This window comes from Symphodus melops (assembly GCF_947650265.1).
Source record: "Symphodus melops genome assembly, chromosome: 6".
NCBI classification, from domain to species: Eukaryota; Metazoa; Chordata; class Actinopteri; order Labriformes; family Labridae; genus Symphodus; species Symphodus melops.
This window is the reverse complement of record NC_136696.1, coordinates 19,048,727-19,068,083: the sequence shown is the minus strand read 5'-3', so window position 1 is coordinate 19,068,083 and position 19,357 is coordinate 19,048,727. Positions and strand designations below refer to the sequence as shown.

Sequence of the window (19,357 nt, the reverse complement as noted above, 5' to 3'; positions counted from 1 at the left end):
GGTGTACACTAAGCTTGGGCGGTGTGACAGTGAATCACGCGCTCCGATCTCACTCTGCCCTGCTATCTTATTCGAAGTGAAGCTACTTCATATCTCTTGCAGCCTGTGCACGGGTTGTTTGAGTCAGCTGTGATCTGTGTGGCTTCACTCGATAAACAAGGTGTTCAGATGTAGCACAATAACAACATGGAAATGTGCTTTCTTGTGGATTTCACTGACTGGTCCGGGTTTATAAATTCCCTTGTGATACCTCCACATTTCAGCTGAACTGATGTTATGACAGGGTTTTATTCATTATTAATCCCCTGCTGTTTGCCATGTATTCACCATTATAGCATTACTTTCCAGGCACTATTTTGCAGCTCCCTGCAGTATAATTTCATCATCGCGCCTTCCTGTAAATCTGCACACACACACACACACACAAAATGACACACTGCTTGCTTCTGACATGTTTGTGTGTTGCAGGTCTTCTTTCAGCCAGAGTCAGGTTTCTTATTGAATTTTTGCGCCTCTTTGAGCGACTCCTTTCATCAGACTATCTACTCCTGTGTTTACACACACAGGAGATTAGCCAAAGGCTCAGTTTACCACAATGACAAGACTTTGAAATACAGAAATGAGCAGCCACCACTGTTCTTCTGCTCCTTCAAATCCCTTTCATGTGTCATGACTTAAGCTGCCACCGTGAACTATTATTAGTCTCTCACGCTTTATAGCCAGAAGAGGAGGTGGAAAAGGTGCAGGGAGAGGTAGTCTAAGTTGAGCGTAAAGGAAAAAGAAGGATCCAGGGGAAAGAGGGGGCAAAGAAGAGGTGGAGACAGTAAAGGACCATGGATAGAAGGAGCAGAGAGCCAGGGGAAGAAGAAGATGGTGTTGATGCGTATATAGGTCACTAAATCAATGGGAATCAGGTTTTTGAAGGGGAGAGAAGGGGGTATTTATAGATAGCAGTGGAGACAGATGCATCAGTGACAGGCACAATGATGCTGGGGGCATAGGACAAAGGGGGGGGGATCTGCAGAAAGTCAGTGGTTAAATGGGTCTGCTGAGAATACTCTAACAAATAGCAAAAGATTCTCAATAAATAGCGTGCGCTGCAAAACAAAATATAATCAAATGGAAATCACTGCAGGATCCTCTGAGCAAATGACCTTCTCAGCGCTATTGACAAAACAGGCAAACTGTTAAATGCGATATTGCAAATTCTCACAGCATTTGCATCCACAGTACAGCTCTGCTCATTTCCTATTGAAGTGTAATCTTTGATATCAGAGAGCCACATGATTGAATGGAATATTAGCTTTCTATTTTGCAGGCTTGTAAGGAAAAACCTGCATATTTATAACCAAGAGCCGTTGAAAGGCTGCGATAGTACAATAAAAACATTACTGCCTGCACTGTGAAGATTTCACTTCTGAGTCCACTGGTTGATTCACTGTGAGGATTTTCATTTAAATATCAAACTGTAATCACATGACTTCTATTTAAATCGTGCCATTTTAACCAACCACACCATAACTCTGCTACTGTAAGACAAAGTACTGATGCTGACTGTACTGCAGTTTTAATGACTGTCATGCTTTATCCCATTGATTGTTAAAATGTCCCATCCCTCAGTCTGCCCACGTCGTGTGACAAGAAGTTCCAGCACGAAATGGAAAAAATTTCTCTGAGAACAAAAAGAGAAAATAATTGAAGAAAGTGTTTTAAATTGCCTTCTGAGAGGATTTTTTTTTTCTAGGACTAAGTCAAGGTCATGGACAAATTGTTCCATCAACATTTACTTACAGGGACTGCCTACGTGCGGTGTAAGTTAGCCTGAAAACTCAGGGTTATCTTCATCCCATTTATGCATCTAATCTGGAGACTATTTGCACAGCAGTCACATCACCTTGCATCAAACACTAACCGAGGACGCACACAATTACTCCTTAAGAGCTTTTAATCTCTGCCCTGTACCTGGTAATGCGCTCCATAAACTTGCACAGGACAGTGTGCTGAATACAAGACCATCTAACCCCCATTTGTAGAAGGGCTACGGATGTGCGGCAGGTGTGGTATGGTTGAAGTCACAGGTCCAGATGGGTTCTTCTTTTCCTGGCCTTACATCAGTGTTTACTGACACAAAGGCAGAGTTTTCATGATTCTGCTGCTCTAATAAATCATGTGTCATTGTGCTGGAAGGTAGCTGAACACATGCAAGCAAGAACTTTGTTTTCATTTACATAGAGATGTCCGTTTTCGACAGTCAAAAAACAAAACCTTTATGTTACAACAACACAAACCCTCTTGGAGATGTCGGGTTTGGCTTTGTTTCTTGATCAATGACTTGAAATGATTCACATGAAGCTAAAATAATTCTTATTTTGAAGACATAATTCTAAATATATGATCATCTCATAAACCCCCCCATCCTTTTCTTAGCACAAAATAGAGGACAATTACAAAACACCTACCCATTAACTAGTCCTATATATTAAAGACTTTTAAGGGTATTTTGCTGATTCAATTGTTTCATTGTGGGTGGTTAATCTTTTCACCATTATCATTGGACCTTTGGGGAAATAGGATAAATAAGTAATAACATAAATTATTAAGATGTAGGCCATTGTATATTAATAAAGCATAACATTTGTAAAGGGCAACCATTAAAATGTTTAATGGATTAATGACTTGATAAGGCGACCCAGTGAAAAGGTAAATGGTGGACTAAGTTTACTCCACCTCTTTCCTCCACTAATGAACCTGTGGTACTGGGTTCGGTCTCAATCCCCAAGGTGGGCTATTAGTACACTCAGCATTACATTTACTCCGCAGCTGAGCAAACAGGCGGTAAGGAGGACTTCTTGTCACAGCGGCGAAAGTCACTTTTTCCCATCATTGTCCTCTGAGCCGCACAGTGAACCAGTGGTTATTACAGAGAGAGAGAGAGAGAGAGAGAGAGAGAGAGAGAGAGAGAGAGAGAGAGAGAGAGAGAGAGAGAGAGAGAGAGAGAGAGAGAGAGAGAGAGAGAGAGAGAGAGAGAGAGAGAGAGAGAGAGAGAGAGAGAGAGAGTCTCTATCCGCTTGGAGGAGAGGAGAGGCTGTTGAGGAGCAGCAAAACAATAAACAGCCACTACTACGAAGCCCATCAGCGGAGTTCACGATACACGCCAGCCTGAGGAAGTACCCACACAATAATTGAGACAACGCCGTCGCGTTCGCCTCGGAGTGAAGTAACAGCCATGTATCTGAACAGGGAAGAGGACAATAGCAAAGGTAAGATCCTGTCAAGAGATGACACTCTTTGCGGAGATCATCCTGACAGTTTCAAGGTGTTTCATTACTGACCCGCTAATTCTCTCCTCATGTCTGTCTGACATGAAACAAGGTGGGGATGTGCTGTTACATCTCCATTTTAAACGTATGTTTTTGAATTCTTTAGTAAAAAAAGTGTGGGCTGTCATTATGTAATATCAGTGCAGTTGATTGCCTCCTAGGAGGATGCTTATCATTAGCCCAATCCTGCTTTTATTTAAGTGCACCGTGAAACGTGAATTGTTAACCTGTTGTCTGACAGAGCAATTTAACAAACGCGTAATTTTATTTATTTTTTTTGTTGCCAGTTTTGCCTTTCCTCGTGTTGGCGCTTCTTCTGGACATCTGCTACTTAAGGGCAACAAAACACAAGGTCAAAGCCTTTCGCTGCAATGAAACTCAAGTGTATATAGGTTGTTACCTTGATCGACAGCTTCTGAGATCCTGTAGAAATATTAAGGGGATATGGGCTGCAGCGTATTGTTTAACGGGGGGGGGAGATAAGCGTGCAGCAGCGGAGGGGTAAAGAGGGTACAAAGGAGGCATATTTGAGTAATCTCTCCCACGTGTTTTTGAGGCGTGATTTCTTCTCTCGTCGGGCGCACAGAAACACTCCCGACTCATGTCCCCTGCTGTTGCCACGAAGCAGAAATGACTCTCTGGGGCTAAGAGTTATGCTAATTACCACACAAATCTTCAGGTTATACGAGAATAACACCTGCTGCTACCGAGGAGTGAGGGGAGGATGGAGGGAGCGAGGGAGGGAGGGAGGGAGGGAGGGATGGAGGGAGTAGCTATAAGAGCAAAAGGCAGAGTGGGAGGAGCATTTTTTTGTTCATTTCCCTGTGATGTGAGATAATGTGATCTCACCACACAGGCAACAACACGATACTGTAAGGGGGATGTGTGTGTGTGAACAGCAGCAGCAGCAGTTGCAGCAGCTATGCAGAGGACACACAGGAGTGTCCCCTTTCATGTGTTGTGTGTCAGATTTCTTTTTTTTTTTAATCATGAATGGTCTAACATCTAGCCTGTTGAAAAAAGGTGCAACAATTAATCAATCAAAAGTCATGTGCGGAGAAGTTCCTTAAAAGGGCTTGACAATAAACGGCTGTGAGGTCACTTTAAACTGACCTCCACAGGAGTCTAAAGAGGAAAATTCAGGTAGCCTAAAAAAACTATCATTTTACCTCTAGGGACATGCTTCTCTCTCTCTCTCTCTCTCTCTCACACACACACACACACACACACACACACACACACACACATGCACAGGGGAAGCAGAAACTGTGGACATGCATTAATGGAGAAATGTCAGAGTGCAGAGGGTTCGGTGCCCTGCTCAAGACGTATTTTGGTCAGTATCGGGACTTGAACCGGCGACCCTCCGGTTCCCAACCCAAGTACCTACACACTGCCGCTCCACTTTTGTGTGCGTTAAAGTAAATTCTCCTGAGAATTTATCCTCATTGTGGCCACATGATGGCATGACCTTGTTGGTTAGCGTGGTAAACATATAGCCACTTTTAGCAGTTGTTAGCCGGAGTCAGGGGGGTTACTGCGCCACCATTGAACTCCATTTGTCACCTTTAAACTAAAGAACACAAAACTAATTGAAGCTTATGTAAATACACAAAGTTATGACCACAAGCAACTCAAAAAAACCCTTTACCATCAATATGAACTGCCTAATATGTAAAGTGTAGAAATGCTAGCATGCCAGCACACAAAACTAAGCTGGGTTGTCATGGCAAACATCAGCACGGCATTGTCATTGTGAGTAGGGATGTAAAGATTAATTGTGAGGCAATTTGAAATCAATTCAAAGCTGTCAAGGTTCGAATCGGTACTCATGAGCATCAGCAGCTGAAGAGCAGAGGTGGTTATCATGGCGAAGCATTTTTGCTTCCCAAGACAGAAAAGTAATGCGTTAAAAAGATAACCGATGGAACAAAAATTGTATATGCAAATATATAGCAACAAGACAAAGAACTTCACAAAAAGCACAACCAACATGGTGCAGCATTTAATCAACAGCACAAAGAGCAGCTCCATCACCTCCAGATTCTCTTCAAATAAATCGTGACAGAATCGTATCGTGAACTCATGATCGTGAATCCTATCATATGGTGAGTTGAGTGAATCGTTTCATCCCTAATTGTGAGCGTTCAGTAAACTGGCATTCAGTGAGCACCTTTGTGCCTTAATACAGTCTCTCAAAGCTGCTGTCTTTAGCTTTTTACTTTTGAAGGTCAAAGAGGGAAGCAAAGGGGATCATTTGGAGGATAACAGACATAATGGGTTGTACAACGTGATCAAAGAGGTCATGCTGGTTAGCTCATGGGAGGAAATTGTGAGTCTTAGCATGAGGCACTAAAGTAATAGATATCGATAAGTCAGTGAATAGATTTGCCTAAAAACCTGTTTTTTAGATAAGTGTTTATTAGGCCTAGGCTAAAATTAAAGGCTGTGTCCAGGGATTCATTGACTGCAAGGAAAGTTAAGTTATGAGTTGGTCGACCACTAATGAGTCGGGGCTACTCTTTTAAGTAAAGAGGTCAATACTTGATCGACACCCCTTTAATTGATTTATGTGAGCGGGTGTTCCTTTCTGGCAGGTGTTTCCCTCGCCGCACTGCTGTGGTCTTTAAATTCACACGGTGTCTCAAGGTGGAGTGGCAGGGAGCAGGAGAAAACGTCTACCAGGGCTGTATTGATTATAGCCCGAAAGGATTATAGGGGGGTGAGGACAAACAGGTTGATCACATATGAGCCTGACAATCACACAAACTGCAGGCAAACAGTCAAAAACACATCTGGAGAAAGACTGGATGTTAACTAAGATCAATACCGAACTTAAGAGTGAAGTAAAGCGTAAAAAGGCATCAAGGCTGTATAGGTGATAAATGGCTGCTTGTCACTGTCTCTTGAGTCTGATGGTTAAATGGTTTGTTATACTAGCTGGATCACATTCAAGCTATCATGAGCTTAAAGCTTAACTTTAACTACAAATCTTTTCTGTATGTGTATGTGACGGGTATTTCGAGACTTTACTGTGCTGGAGGCTTAATACTTGAGGGTCCAGTTGGGGATTTACAGTGTAATATTCATAATTATGCTAACTGACAAAGTCATATCTTAGTTAATTACGTTCTTGGTTGCAAAATTACAACTCTGTGCAAACCCAGTGGATTGTGTTTGCGTGTGACTTTGCACATGATGATAGTGTGTTTTTTCTCCTTTTTTGAACCATCACCCGCAAGTGTGAAAAATCTGTCAGGCAGGCGGCATCGTCACCTCATGCACAAGACCGTCCCTACTTGTGAAATGTCTGTGCTACACGGAGCGGAGAGAATTGTTTCTATATTCCCACTTAAGCAGGAATTTTCAGCTGAGACCAGAAACTGAAACACGTCGCAGTTTTCAGCTTGTCAGAAAGCAGACGAGCAGTAAATGAAGAGCTTTACAGTCTGCTATGTTGCAGATTGTTTAGATGAAATGATCGAAATAGATCTGTTGGACAGGAGATGATGCATTTTATTGATCCATTGTACTGATGTAGGATGATTCAGGAGGCGCAGGTCAGGTTTTGGGAGGCATGTCCTGATAGAGGACCTGTAGTTTACTGTCTTCATGCATTATGCATGTAATTACCCTTCTCCTTATGACTGAAACAAGTGGATCATCATCAATACAGCTTTATGGCCTCTCCAGGTGGAGCAATGTCACCTTAGGATTATTTCATATAGTCAATTCAGTCTAATGCAGGACAGCAGCCAGTACAGTAATAATAATGTCTCCCAAAATGATGAAGAAATCATTGCAGACCTACAATTGTTTGCTCAGCTGCATAAAGAATTACCCTTCTGTGAGACGTTCTATCTCCCTCCTTTTTGTGGCGCTAAGTCAAGAGATGAAGTTTGTGCATCTGGGACAAATTGCCCTATATCTATTTGATGTGTGATCCTGTGCTCTATCTCACATCCCGCACTATCTAGCACTTCTATATGATGTATAGTAATCCTGTCATGTTCAGTATTGATTAAGGACGATGCTGGCCTTGGATTTGGGCTGCAGTTCAATTCTCCGGCCAGGGCTACAAATCTAAGTGACTAAAGTTTGGCAGGCTGAAGCTGCACTTAAAGGGCTCTTCAGGTAGAGTTTATATTTTTAGGCATCTCTGCTGATGAATGTGCGACCTACAAAGGTTTAATGCAATTTAAGGAGGAGGAGGAGGGATAACATGTCCAGAAGTATACCACTTTTCAAGCCGACTAATCTCGTTTTGGACCCTTAAAGGAGAATTACCTTATCCATGCTATGTGCAGCTCTGGAGAAGGCAACAATGGTCTCTCAGTTTGGACCTGACTAAATGCACTTTTCAAACTCTATACAACTATAACATGTTTAAAGATTGATGTTCTCTTCAGATGCATTGTAAAAATGCTGGTATTTTTAGCTACAACTGTTAGCATGCTGTCAAGCTGTACTAGTGATGACAAAGTTCCTAAAGCTGACTTAACATTAGGGAAGTGGAGTACTGTGAGCATGCTGACAATTGTGTAGCCATACAACCTATTGCATTGCTCTAGTTGACACTCCAATTGTCAGTCTGGCAACTCAGGCGGTTCAGTCTGCTGAGTGTGCTGCATGGTAGCCACCTGCAATGTATGAAAAAGGTTGAGGAAATAAACACTGGGGCCACTGCTCACATCATATTATAAATTGTGTAATGTTTAACAGCGGATGTAAGATGTCAGCGCCCAAAATTTGACAACAGACTTCCTATACTCCAAGGCAGGTGCAGCGAGTAGGTCACCTTCCCTCATCATTTCAAGTGGAACTGTCCATGTAATGTCAGAGGTTGAGAGTAAAGCGTCAAATTAAATCAAGAAAGTAAGAGAGGAGTTGGGATCTTAAATATGAATGAAACAGATAAAGGAGTGGAAAAGTTAAAAGGTGGATTGGATAACGTCAGAGAGAAAAGAAAAGAAAAATCTCAGAAAAGGGGAAAACTATTGGGATCAAATTTAATTCCTGATCCAACCCTGAAGTATTTTCTTGAAGAAATTAAACAGCTGGAGCTGCAGCTGGACTTCCTGGGTCCCTCTTCACACTGATATTGTTTCTACCTTTCACAACAAGGGAAATAGCTTCACATATGCTCTACTATAAGTTGTGTTTCATGCATTTTTGGTTACCATATATTATGCCCTAAGGTTTCGACATTTCATAGTATACTACCTTGGTGGTGTATGACCATCCTTGGTATGCAATAAAAGATTTAGCCCTTGGCACACTTAAATGAAAAATGGAGGAAATGTACACAGTGTGAGATGTAGGTGTCAGAAGAAAACATTGTGCACTCCTAACCTATTTGTTATTATTGCCCTGTAGAATTGCCGTTGCAGTCGTATATTGTCCATGCCTCTTACAGAATAGTGAATTAAAAAGTAGCTGGATGCTTGGAGAAAAGCTGGGACTTGGTGAACAACTGAATTCCACAAGTCCATATTACTTTGATCAAACTTAAAGATAACTGGAGATATTCATTCATGATGCTCTTTATTTTCTCTCCTAATGTTGTTTAAAGCATAAAGCTGCCGCAGGCTGTTCTGTTGTCCTGTCAGCGCTCTGTTTTTATATCAGATGTGAAGTAAATGGAAATGTCATACTCGAGCCTGAATTTAAGGCGCTGGATTCAGTCTGTGAGCATCAGATTGGTGAACACAATAACAGACAGAAGACCTTTGGGAAATGCGAGGTACGTAAACTAGCAGAGGAATAATGTAATTGTATGGAGCGCTTAATCAGCTTGTTTGACATTTAATAGATCCCTCAATCACTTAAGCTTCGGTTTATTTAGCTCTGAATGGATAGTCAAATGGTTAACAGCTCCTATTTATTATACAGATGAATGTTGTGCGCAAAGTCTTTGGGAAAATGTGAAGGATCATTGAAGTCAGAGGAACAGGCTACAATGCTACAATGTGCTGCTTTTGTGGGAACACCTGCAATGAGATGTGGATCATCCATCCTGGGAAGACAGGAAGCTTCATCAGCTGATTGAAGCAAAGTCAAATCTCACTATGCAATATGCAAAAAAATGAAATATAATTTGCAAAAAAAAACAAAGTAAAAAAAAACAAAAACGGTCTTATTGCAGCCTGGTTGAAATACCACGCTTGCCAGCTCAATTATTTAAAGATTATTGTTTATTTAATCTTATGTTTAATAAAACACACCATTTTTGTTTTCATTTAGATAAGATCTATATAAGACATGTTGATATATTCCCATAGAGCCAGAGTTATTTTTACAGTGGACTCTCTCAGCTGGCTGCATTGGCAGAGGAGGGGGAGCTCTTTCACTTCTTCTCTCTCTGCCATCTTCTGTCCCTTTCTCCTCTGTGTTTTAGGCAAGAGAAGAAAATCAGCTGGTTCACATCAGCTGGCTGTGGGAAGAATGATAGAAAGCAAGAAGTAAGGAGGCAGACAATAGAGTGGAGGCGAGCGTGTAAAGATGGAGGGAGCAAGAGAGATAGAGACAGGAGGAGAAGCATAGAACAGGCCCTAGAGTGCTAGCCAGTCAAGGTCATACAGAGGAGAGGAGGCCCTGAATGTATTTGTCTCTGTGTGTGTGTGTGCGCTCGTGTGTGTGTTTAAAAAGGGAAAACATACAGTAGTAAAGTATGAAGAGTTTTGACAGAAGAATGATTTAGTCTAGGAAGGGGGATTTTCTGGTGAAGAGATGAAGAGAGGAAGCTGCAGAGGGATACCAGAGATGAAAAGACCTTGTAATGTGGCTTCAAAGCACCTTTTTATACTCTGTATTATCTAAGGCAGTGCATTTATGACAGGAATGGCTTAATAGAATTGCAGCCAAACTGTTATCATGTTTGTTTCAGAAGCAGTGATATAGCCTACCGTAGGCTATATGATGATTGTGATAGTGATCAGGATTTTATGACTGTTCTGTATTTGCAGCGAGCAGGGTCTATAAGATATATTCAATTTACTTAATATGATACACCGCTGATAATGGCCGCTTACCTGTGCTGCTCCTAACGCAGTTTTATTTTTAAAGCAAATCACAGGTAGTCTGAGCTCATTGGGCTTAACATTGTGGGTTAAAACGTTATAATAGTGTGATACAAAAGAGAAGGTGAAAGACCTTACTCAGTGTTGTATTATCTAGATCCAACACAGTCAGACAGTCAACACGAGGAGTTCTCATGATAGTCTTCATAAAGAAAGGACACATTTCACATTAAAACGTAGTTCATCATAGAAATGAATGTGCCCTTTATTAAAATCAATACAACATGAAAACTAATGTGTCCAAGGTTAAAGCAAAGATGTTGATTTAAATTAAGCCTGGGGGGTTCTGGGGGTCCTCCCAATGGACATCTTGAGCATCATGCTGTGATTCTTAAAAATCTTGTATATTTTTGTACAACCAAAATATATCTTTTATCCTTCTATTTTTTGTAAAAAGGCAAATCATTCAATGTAAGTAATAGCTATGTGTTACTTCCTGGATAGCTGTGTAGCAGATTAAAAGTGTTCTCGTTCTGATGGAGTCTGATGATAAACATTTAAGACACAAAAGAGAAGTTTACCTCTACACCTAAGCCTAATTCTTACCTTTAAAGAATTATTAAATTGGCCACATTTAGACACAATTCACTTTCAATATTAATACTGCGGTTGAAATATACATTTTAAAATGTCAAGCTAATTCTGTATAATGTTGACCCTGACAGTGTAATTATAAAGTTTGTCTCCCTTTATGCCTGACTGTGAAGTGATGTTCGTGACAATAATGAATTTTAACTTGATTTTATCTCTTTCCTCTAATGGTACTTCTGTGGTACAATTCGTCAGCATGTTGAAGCTTTTAATACATGCCTCCACATTGTAACCAAGACGTGACAGTGCTGAACATTAAATAAATAATATTTACACGTCTTACGCTTTGACGGTGGCAGAAAAAGCGAGACAGCGAACGTACGCGCGTGGACAGCATGTGCAGACAGCTACGAAACGAGAATGGGTCATTTAATCCCAAAGCCTTGTGTTACACTGTTTGATGAAGGTTATGAAGTCTGCTGCAGCTGTCTCTAAGAAAGACCCCTCCATGGGCTAAACACACATTCAGAGATTCTCTAAGTGTTTATCAGTTTAGGACAGAATCATTGATCGGGACAATTCATTTGTCGTCAGATATTTGTGCATGGCAGTGCAGTGACAAAACAATGCAAAGGCTCTTCTTTAAAGCTTCCAAGTCCTTTTCTCCTGTCGCACTTCTTTCTTTTGTGTTTTCTGGAGCACTGGATTGGTTACGACACAGTGTCACCACCAAATCTGAGTACAGTCGTAATTGCATTTAGAAATGACACATTCACCAGGGGCCTCGTGTGTAAAAGACGGCGCGGAAAGGAAAATTGGAAAGGAATAGCGCACAGAAATGTCCACATGTATAAAACTGTGCGTACTCCTGTTCCTGTGCAGCTCTCCTTTATGTATCAAAATAAACTGTGAAATTGAATTGTGAATTAGACGCTAGATCCAAGACCAGCGTCTCCAAAGCAACTGACCAGGCGCTCCCGGAGGTGCATGGGTTTGCTTTGCCCTGGGGCCTCGTTGCTTTAACTTACTGTGTTGTTTTATATTCTGTGTATCACACCCAAACAGCGCTGTATAGCTGCTGCTATTGGCTCATTCTTAGGTGCAGGGCCAGTTTCTGGTTCATCCATCTGTAGCTCTGAGGCACAGACAGGCACATCACGAGGGTTTGCCACATATAGTGAAGCACGCTCGCACGAGCCTGGCTTCCTTTGCGTCAGTGATACGTGTGCATCGGCAACAGCACAGACCCTGATTTGAATCTCCATGGCTCATAAATAGAAATCACTTTCCAGTTTACTTGTGATTTTGGTTTTGGCACAGAGTTGTAGGTATGTCATGTGTTAGTTTGGATGTGTTTTTCTTCCCTTTTCTGATATCAAACGTTGTCGAGATTAAAGCTCAAACTAGTGAGAATTCTGTTTGTATTTATTCCACTTCATATACATACTCCAGGTAGTTTTCTCCAAATAGACTTTTTAAGATTTTGGTTGAAATTGCCTTCAGGTCCTGACATTAATGATTCATGTGCTCTGAAAAAGAAACAACAAATAATCTATTATCTGTAGCAGCTGTAAACATGTGAAAACTTCGACCAATGTCGGCCCTCAACCAGGTTTCATTAAACCAATCAATAAACCAATAAACCAAGTTTGCGGCAGTGTCAGACGCAGCTCACATGTGGCCCCATGTGTTGTACTTGCAAAACTGTGTTCTGCCTGGAAACACCTGTCAGACTTGACGAGGGCTGGTGGTGGTACCAATTAAGGCCGAGGCGCCCCCCAACACCCCCCAAGTTTAGAATGCGTTAAAAAACCCTGATCTGCTGAAACATATAGATTCTGTAATCATACTTCCCTGGCGCGGCTGCTGTGTGTGTGTGTGTGTGTGTATGAAATGTTTTCATGTATGGTGTTGCGTAACAATCTCCTCCCGTTGTGTCGATCCATGTTCTCTTGGCAGCCTTACTCTCTCTGTTTGTTCTTTTTCCCTCACCACTTGATGCCCTCTGCTGTCATTGCAGCTCCAGCTTACACTGAAAACCATGATGTGTTCTGTAAAGAGTGTGTCTTTGAAAGATTACACGCAACAACTCTACAGGGACATCCTTTTACCTCCTCCGGAGAACTCACTATAGTTTAGATTAGTTGTTGTGAATAAGGGAGACCATTGCATAATGGGCCCACTTTGCTTGTCATTTTCGGATGAAGTGTTTTAGAAGTGAGATTATTGTTTGCTGAGAACATTCTTTACTCTGTTTCAGGGGTGGCCAACCAGCCAGAGACTAAGAGCCACATTGTTTAGTGTGTTACTTTGAAGAGCCACATCATACACAAAGGCACACAAGAACATCCTCCTGTCCCTTCCCCTTTCTTGTTTCGCTCTCTGCCTTTCTCTGTCCCTCCCGCACCCTCGTCCTCCTCCACCTTCCTCTCTATTTCTATCACACACAGATTTTAAATCTAAAAATTAACAATAGCCCTTGACACTCAGACACATGCAAACTTTGATATGAACTGAGGAACCACATGCGACTGGGCAAAGAGCCTCGGGTTGGCCGCCCCTGCTCTATTTGCTTAGCAGAATACAGGTGGTCTCTTGGAAATGTGATCACTGCTGTCTACTCAAACATTTAGACCCAGTATGCATCTGGCACCCTGGAGAGATTACGCGTGAGCTGTTGCCATAGTGTCATTGAGCACCAACGAGCTGATGTAAAAGATCTGAGGTGGCTCGGGTGCTTTGTGACATTATCTCTGCAGAGCAATGGTGTGTGGACCTGTGATAACGTATGATGACTTTGTTTGTAGGAGGTCACGAGTTCACCCTGTGGGTGGCCCCCTGAGGTCACTGCACTCTCTCACTGTCAGCCTTTGAGACGGACTCTGTCTCGATGGATTCACACTCCATTGATGTCATTTCATTCTCGTTTTAAGAGAAAAAAGATGTCCTTTTCCGCTCAGTCATCCTTAAACGCAATCAGCACAGCTAATCCTCACATTAAACCTCCAGTGGTCACACAATCGCATTCTGTTAAAGACTTCCAATGAATTCTTGTCAAATTATCCTGTTGACAGACATCATTACCATTCTGAAAGAGTCATTAATCTTACCACTTGATGATTTTACACATATGAAGAGTAAACGCCTCTGTAATAATGGGTTCAAAGCCTTCTGCCAGCTCTGTGCTGTAATTTCACTCATCTCAAATGCACCCTGTGGAGCTGACCTGCACTATGTGCTTCTCTACAAACGGCCATGTTGTACCGGACAGCCGACTGAAAAGACACCTTAATTGAGGAGAGGAAGAAGTGTAAGAAAAAAAAAAAGTCCCTTGCTGCAATCAAATCAGTGATGATGCTGCTTTATTGTGTGTTTTAATCTCAATCCATCCTCAGGAGTGTCCTGAGCCTCAGCTTGAATAAAAAGGTGACGACCCAGTCCAGATCCTCCTCACAGAAATACATCTGGATGGGTAATCTGCACACTTAAAACTCCCCTTTACGTTTTAGTAGATTGGGATTATAGTGGACAATATTGTAATTGTGATAAAGTAGAAGGTATTATGAGTGTACTTTTTTATCCCTCTGTTTGAGAGACAGGACAGGGGACTGAGTCAAAAGTCGGGGTGCCTGATGGAGAGATTTGGGGGGTGACTCCGGGGAATCGAGACACCAGCCAGATTTTGAACCTGGGCAGCTCACTTTGCGGACAGCAGCCTCTCTATATGTGGCGCACAAACTAACCACTTGTTCACCAGTGCCCCTTTATGATTCTACTTGGCAAGTTATGCAAAGCACTTCTTTCTAAATCTAAAATATGTCCAGACAGCACATGTTGCGCTTTTTTTTTCTTTGTGCCATTTCATTCTGTGTGCATACACACGTCTCACACAAAAATACACACACTCACACACACACACACACACATAAACGGTCGAGCTATAGTTGCTCTCTCCTTGGGAGGTTGAGCAGCAGCAGTATGTCTCGTGCCCAGCTAGTCTTTGGAAGAGTACATCGGGCGTAGGTCAGGAATCAGCTCATCTGCTGCTCTGACTCTTGGCTATGGGTGGACCCTAGTTTGAGTCTCGGCCGACATAATGGATTGCTAATACTACCCAGCATGCCTTATGGTGTTCCTGGCCCATCTGGGATATGGGCACACTTGACTGACAGTGTGGCTACCTCATGGGCCTTGTGCTTAGGAGCTATGCTTTATATAGCGTGATACTGTTGACCCATTCAACATATTCAGTGTTATTTGTATGAACACACAAACAAATCTAAATGTGATTTGACAGTATTCTCAACTTCTTGAATTTTAATCTTGAAGATTTGGACGTGAAGCCAGGCCACTGACTCCTCCCTGTTCTAGTTTATGCTATGCTAAGCTAAATGGTTGCATATTCAGCGTACAGACGTACAAGTTGAATTGCTCCTCTCATCTAATCTCCTCAGGAAAGCAAATTAGATTTCTCCCCCCAAAAAGATTTCTGTAACTGCAGAAAGAGCTCCAGTATGTGGTTAATGAGGAAAGAAAACAGAAAACAAAAACAAAGAATTAAAGTAAGGAACATGGCCCTCAAGCAAAGCTAACACATGAGCTAAGTCTGACGAAAATTCCCCAGAGTTGAAAGTTTGTAGGTTATAAATAAGATGAAAGAAGTGCAGGTATTGATTCGGACAATGTGAATATTTATTTTGTGGATGTATCATGCTGTTTGCTTGAGTACAGCCTGTTCCACAAGTTGGCGTGTGTGCATGAAAATTCGTCTCCTTGTTTGTGTGTTTAGCTCCACTGTCTCTTGGTATTTAGCAAAAAAAGTGTGCGATTTCTGAGTGAGCCACCCTGTATCTGGCAAGGTAGTCAGACTAACAGATTGGGCTGTACGAGTGCCATCTCCTCAGCTTGGCTGCCTGAGCATCTCTCCCTGCTTCCTGCCTCCTCTTTCCTTCCTTCCTCCTTCCTTCGTCTCATCTCCCTGTTTTCCTGCTTCAGTTGGGACCAGCGGGGCAAGGGAAAATATTTCCTTCATTTGCCTTATCTAGCTGGCGGTAAAGGTGGGCCCTCTCCCTGGATTAGGTCCACTCAGTGTTCCATAACTGTGGCTACAATACGGATCAGCTGTCCAGGTCTGTTTCACCCTGTGCTCGGGACTAGGAGATAGTCTTTGACTGTGTGTGTCCTTGCATAACTCTCCTCTGTTAGAGCTGTTCTAACAACATGGCTGCATCTAAACTAGGCAGGAAATACACACAACTGAGAAGGGGCTATAGGTAGGTCATGAAGAGGATTCAATTGTGTGCAATAATATATGTGACCGTTTGAGTGGAGAGTTCTAAGAAGCTGTTTCACATTTGTACATTTACTTCTAGAATTACGCCAGCCATAATAGAAAGATGTTCAGCAACAGCCGTCACTCTCTCCTCATTCTGTAAGAGTTGAAAACGAAGACATTTCATTGGACACGTTTGCAGTTATTGTTTTTCACATCTGTACCCAGCCATTTGGGAAAATGAGGCACTTTGAAACCTTTTTTTTTTTGCGCCTTTGGCACCTCACCAGAGCTCCTCGTGGAAAAACAGAATGGAGGGAGGAGGATGAGCAGGAGGAGGAGCAGGCAGAACAGGGAGTAATGAGCCTAGACATGGGGGGATAGATGATGTGGGAAAACCTGACACAGAGAAAAAGAAACACACACAGTCCCACATCTCTAAGCCCAAAATGGATTCACATGAGGGGACTGACAGATTAAGGGGGGGGCTGGAGATTCACCAGTTGAATATTTGGCTCAAGAAAAAGCAATCCCATCCCTGGTAAACTGAGTACCTGTCATACACACAAAAAGATCAAATAACTGATACAACAGCTGGGAGAGTCTTGTTATTGTTCGCTCTCCTCCCACTCCATCTCCTTAAAAGTGATCTGGATTAGTGTTTTTTTTTTTTTTGTGGCTACTCAATCGATTCCCCTTCAGTCATCTAACTTTTGCAGCTTATTGTTCTGTGTTTGCCTTGGCAGCGGTGTGAATTGATGCAGCTGGAGGAGCACGATGAATTGGATGCAAGGCAATTGTGCATGCACGGGAGTGAGCTGAGAGAGCTCAGCCGCAGACTCAGTAGAGCTGAGACACAGCAGATTGGGCCGAGCTCGTCCAAGCAGTACGTTTCTGATTGGTCTGGTCTACAAAGCTGAAATGTGCCTTTTGTGCCACTTGGTCTACAAATCTGAGACATGCCGTGGAAATATCCATCGCTCTCTTTCTCTTTCATGCAAATGAACGTCTCTGCTTTTCAATTTCCACGGATAATTTTGCATTGAGGCATCTTTCATTGATGAACACCAAACCAACCAGAGCCCCTTCTTTGTGACTATGGCTCCCAGGTTTGGGACACTCCTCTGATTCTTCAGTAAGCATGAAATGAGAAGAGTGATAGGCTCCAACAGGCTTGACTTTGGGTGATGTTTCAATATGTGGTCACTCACTCTTGTGAGTGTATTTGCCCAAAGAGTTGGCGCACGCTCTAATGCCCTCAGACACAAATTTGAACAAGTAAACAGAGGAAATCTTGACTCTGCAGTCCCCGTGCTGCATTGCATGTGCTCAGGATATTTGGGTACAGGCAGGATCCTGCCACACAGCCCGGAAAAACAAACATGCAGGTCAAACAGAGAGCTCCCAGAATGCACTGTGATTCAGCTGTGCTCACTCGCCACCAAAATAAGCATGTTGATTTCATAATCAGAACAAGACAGCTGCATGCCAAAAACCAATATATAGTAATTGTCATGCTATCATGCTCTCTCTACAGTGCATTATGCCCCTGGTGATATCCCTGCCTAAGTGGAGATGCTCATGAGCTGCTATATGAGCATGATTGTGCTAAATGATGTTGTCTTATGTGTGATTATCCTCTTGATAAGGACAGAATTGTTGCCCACCGATGACGGTCAGGAAAATCTCTACAAGATGATGGAAGTCTTCAGTTGCTAATTGAGCTATCATAAAAGGATAATGCATGCACAGGATGTCATAGTGTCTGCCTCTCACACCATCTTTCCCTGGGGTGTATCTGCTCCTCCCTTGCCTCAGAGTCCATTGCCCTCTAAAACACACGGCTTAATTACAGAGCAACAGAGGGGAGGAGGTGAGGACAAAGACGGAGCAAGAGCCAGAAATGAAGAGGAGGAGGCTTAAACCGAGCGGCTAGAGGAGGTAAAATGGATGCATGAGGATGGCTGATGCCAGACAAAACAAAAAAAAACAAAAAAAAAACACATCATAATTAGGATTGTTTAAGTAGTAGCTTTCCTTTAAAATTATAGTCACTATTTGATGATAGCTGCGACTCTGAGATCCCCGAGCGAACAGGCTCTGACTCTGAGGCAAACTCAATGACTGCACATCAGACATGGCTGAGGATTGACAGGCATGTGGCTCCCAGCTTCGGCCGACAATCTCCGTGCTTCTGAAAGCGCCTGACAAACCTCATTAAGGGCCGTTCATCCAGGCCCTTTTGACATGAGACATACCATGAAAGGGTCATGTATAACACATGAATGGCCCAAGGTTATAAAACAGCGATTGTACAAGTGCTAAACATAGTTGCATGTGTGATACACGTTTGGTATTTACTGTTATTCCTTATGTTGTGTTACTTATGCCGTCTCTGTGGATGAAAATGACGGCTCTCGCTGAATGACAGTGTGAATTTCTGTGCAGGCTTTACATAGATTTCAGGTCCGGTCCAAATCCCAGAGCCACATCCTCCTTTACCGCTCTGAAATATTTATATAATGTAATAGGCTATTTGCCTTTAATATTTAATTCTTTGTCACATTTGCATCTCATAAACAGTCAGTAAACATAGTCAGTATTGCTTGAGACGGCGTTCCTTGTAGGACTTGAGGAGAATAAAAAAACAGCGGAGCAGTTGAGGGTGTGTTCGGAATATGTAGAGTGATCCAAAGAATCGCTTCAGGAAGTTCACTGAAAATGCTTATTTTGCCCTTTGTGTTCTTCCATTTTCTTCCTCCTTTACTTTTGAGCACTGCACCGCTGTGTTCGGGCTCCCTCTGTTTATGAGCCACTGTTTGCAGCAGCGCTTTGTGTAATGTGCTCCAGACGGAACTGACAGGCTGTATGTGGACCATAAAATACCTCCTGTTAGAGTTCTACTCAGAGATCCCAAGCTCAGGTGCATGGAGTGTGTAAGTAGAAAAAAAAAAACTGTGGAGGAAATGCAAGAAGGGAGGAAAGCTGAAGCCACACACACAGCGACAGTTTTTCACTTATCAGAATATTCAACATCGCTGAAATGATGGGATTTCTCTCCATGCTTGTAGTTTTGTAAATCACTAAAGCATGCGGTAGATGCTTGTATGTGTGCAATATCTGTGTAGCTAAGAGTCCCTCAATCTTTGATGTGC

At 42.4% G+C, this 19,357-nt stretch overlaps 1 protein-coding gene across 3 annotated transcripts in view; it reads left to right on the top strand.

Moving 5' to 3' along the window:
- The first annotated feature begins 2,951 nt into the window (after positions 1 to 2,951).
- syt7a (synaptotagmin VIIa) overlaps positions 2,952 to 19,357 on the top strand; it is a 70,874-nt gene continuing 54,468 nt past the window's right edge. For 2 of the 3 annotated variants that reach the window (XM_079346454.1, XM_079346455.1), the window contains exon 1: positions 2,961 to 3,260. In XM_079346454.1, coding sequence (XP_079202580.1) covers positions 3,227 to 3,260 — 34 coding nt within the window. In that variant the 5' untranslated portion in view covers positions 2,961 to 3,226. Of the gene's footprint in view, positions 3,261 to 19,357 lie in introns of all 3 variants that reach the window. The other variant, XM_079346453.1, reaches the window with a different exon arrangement.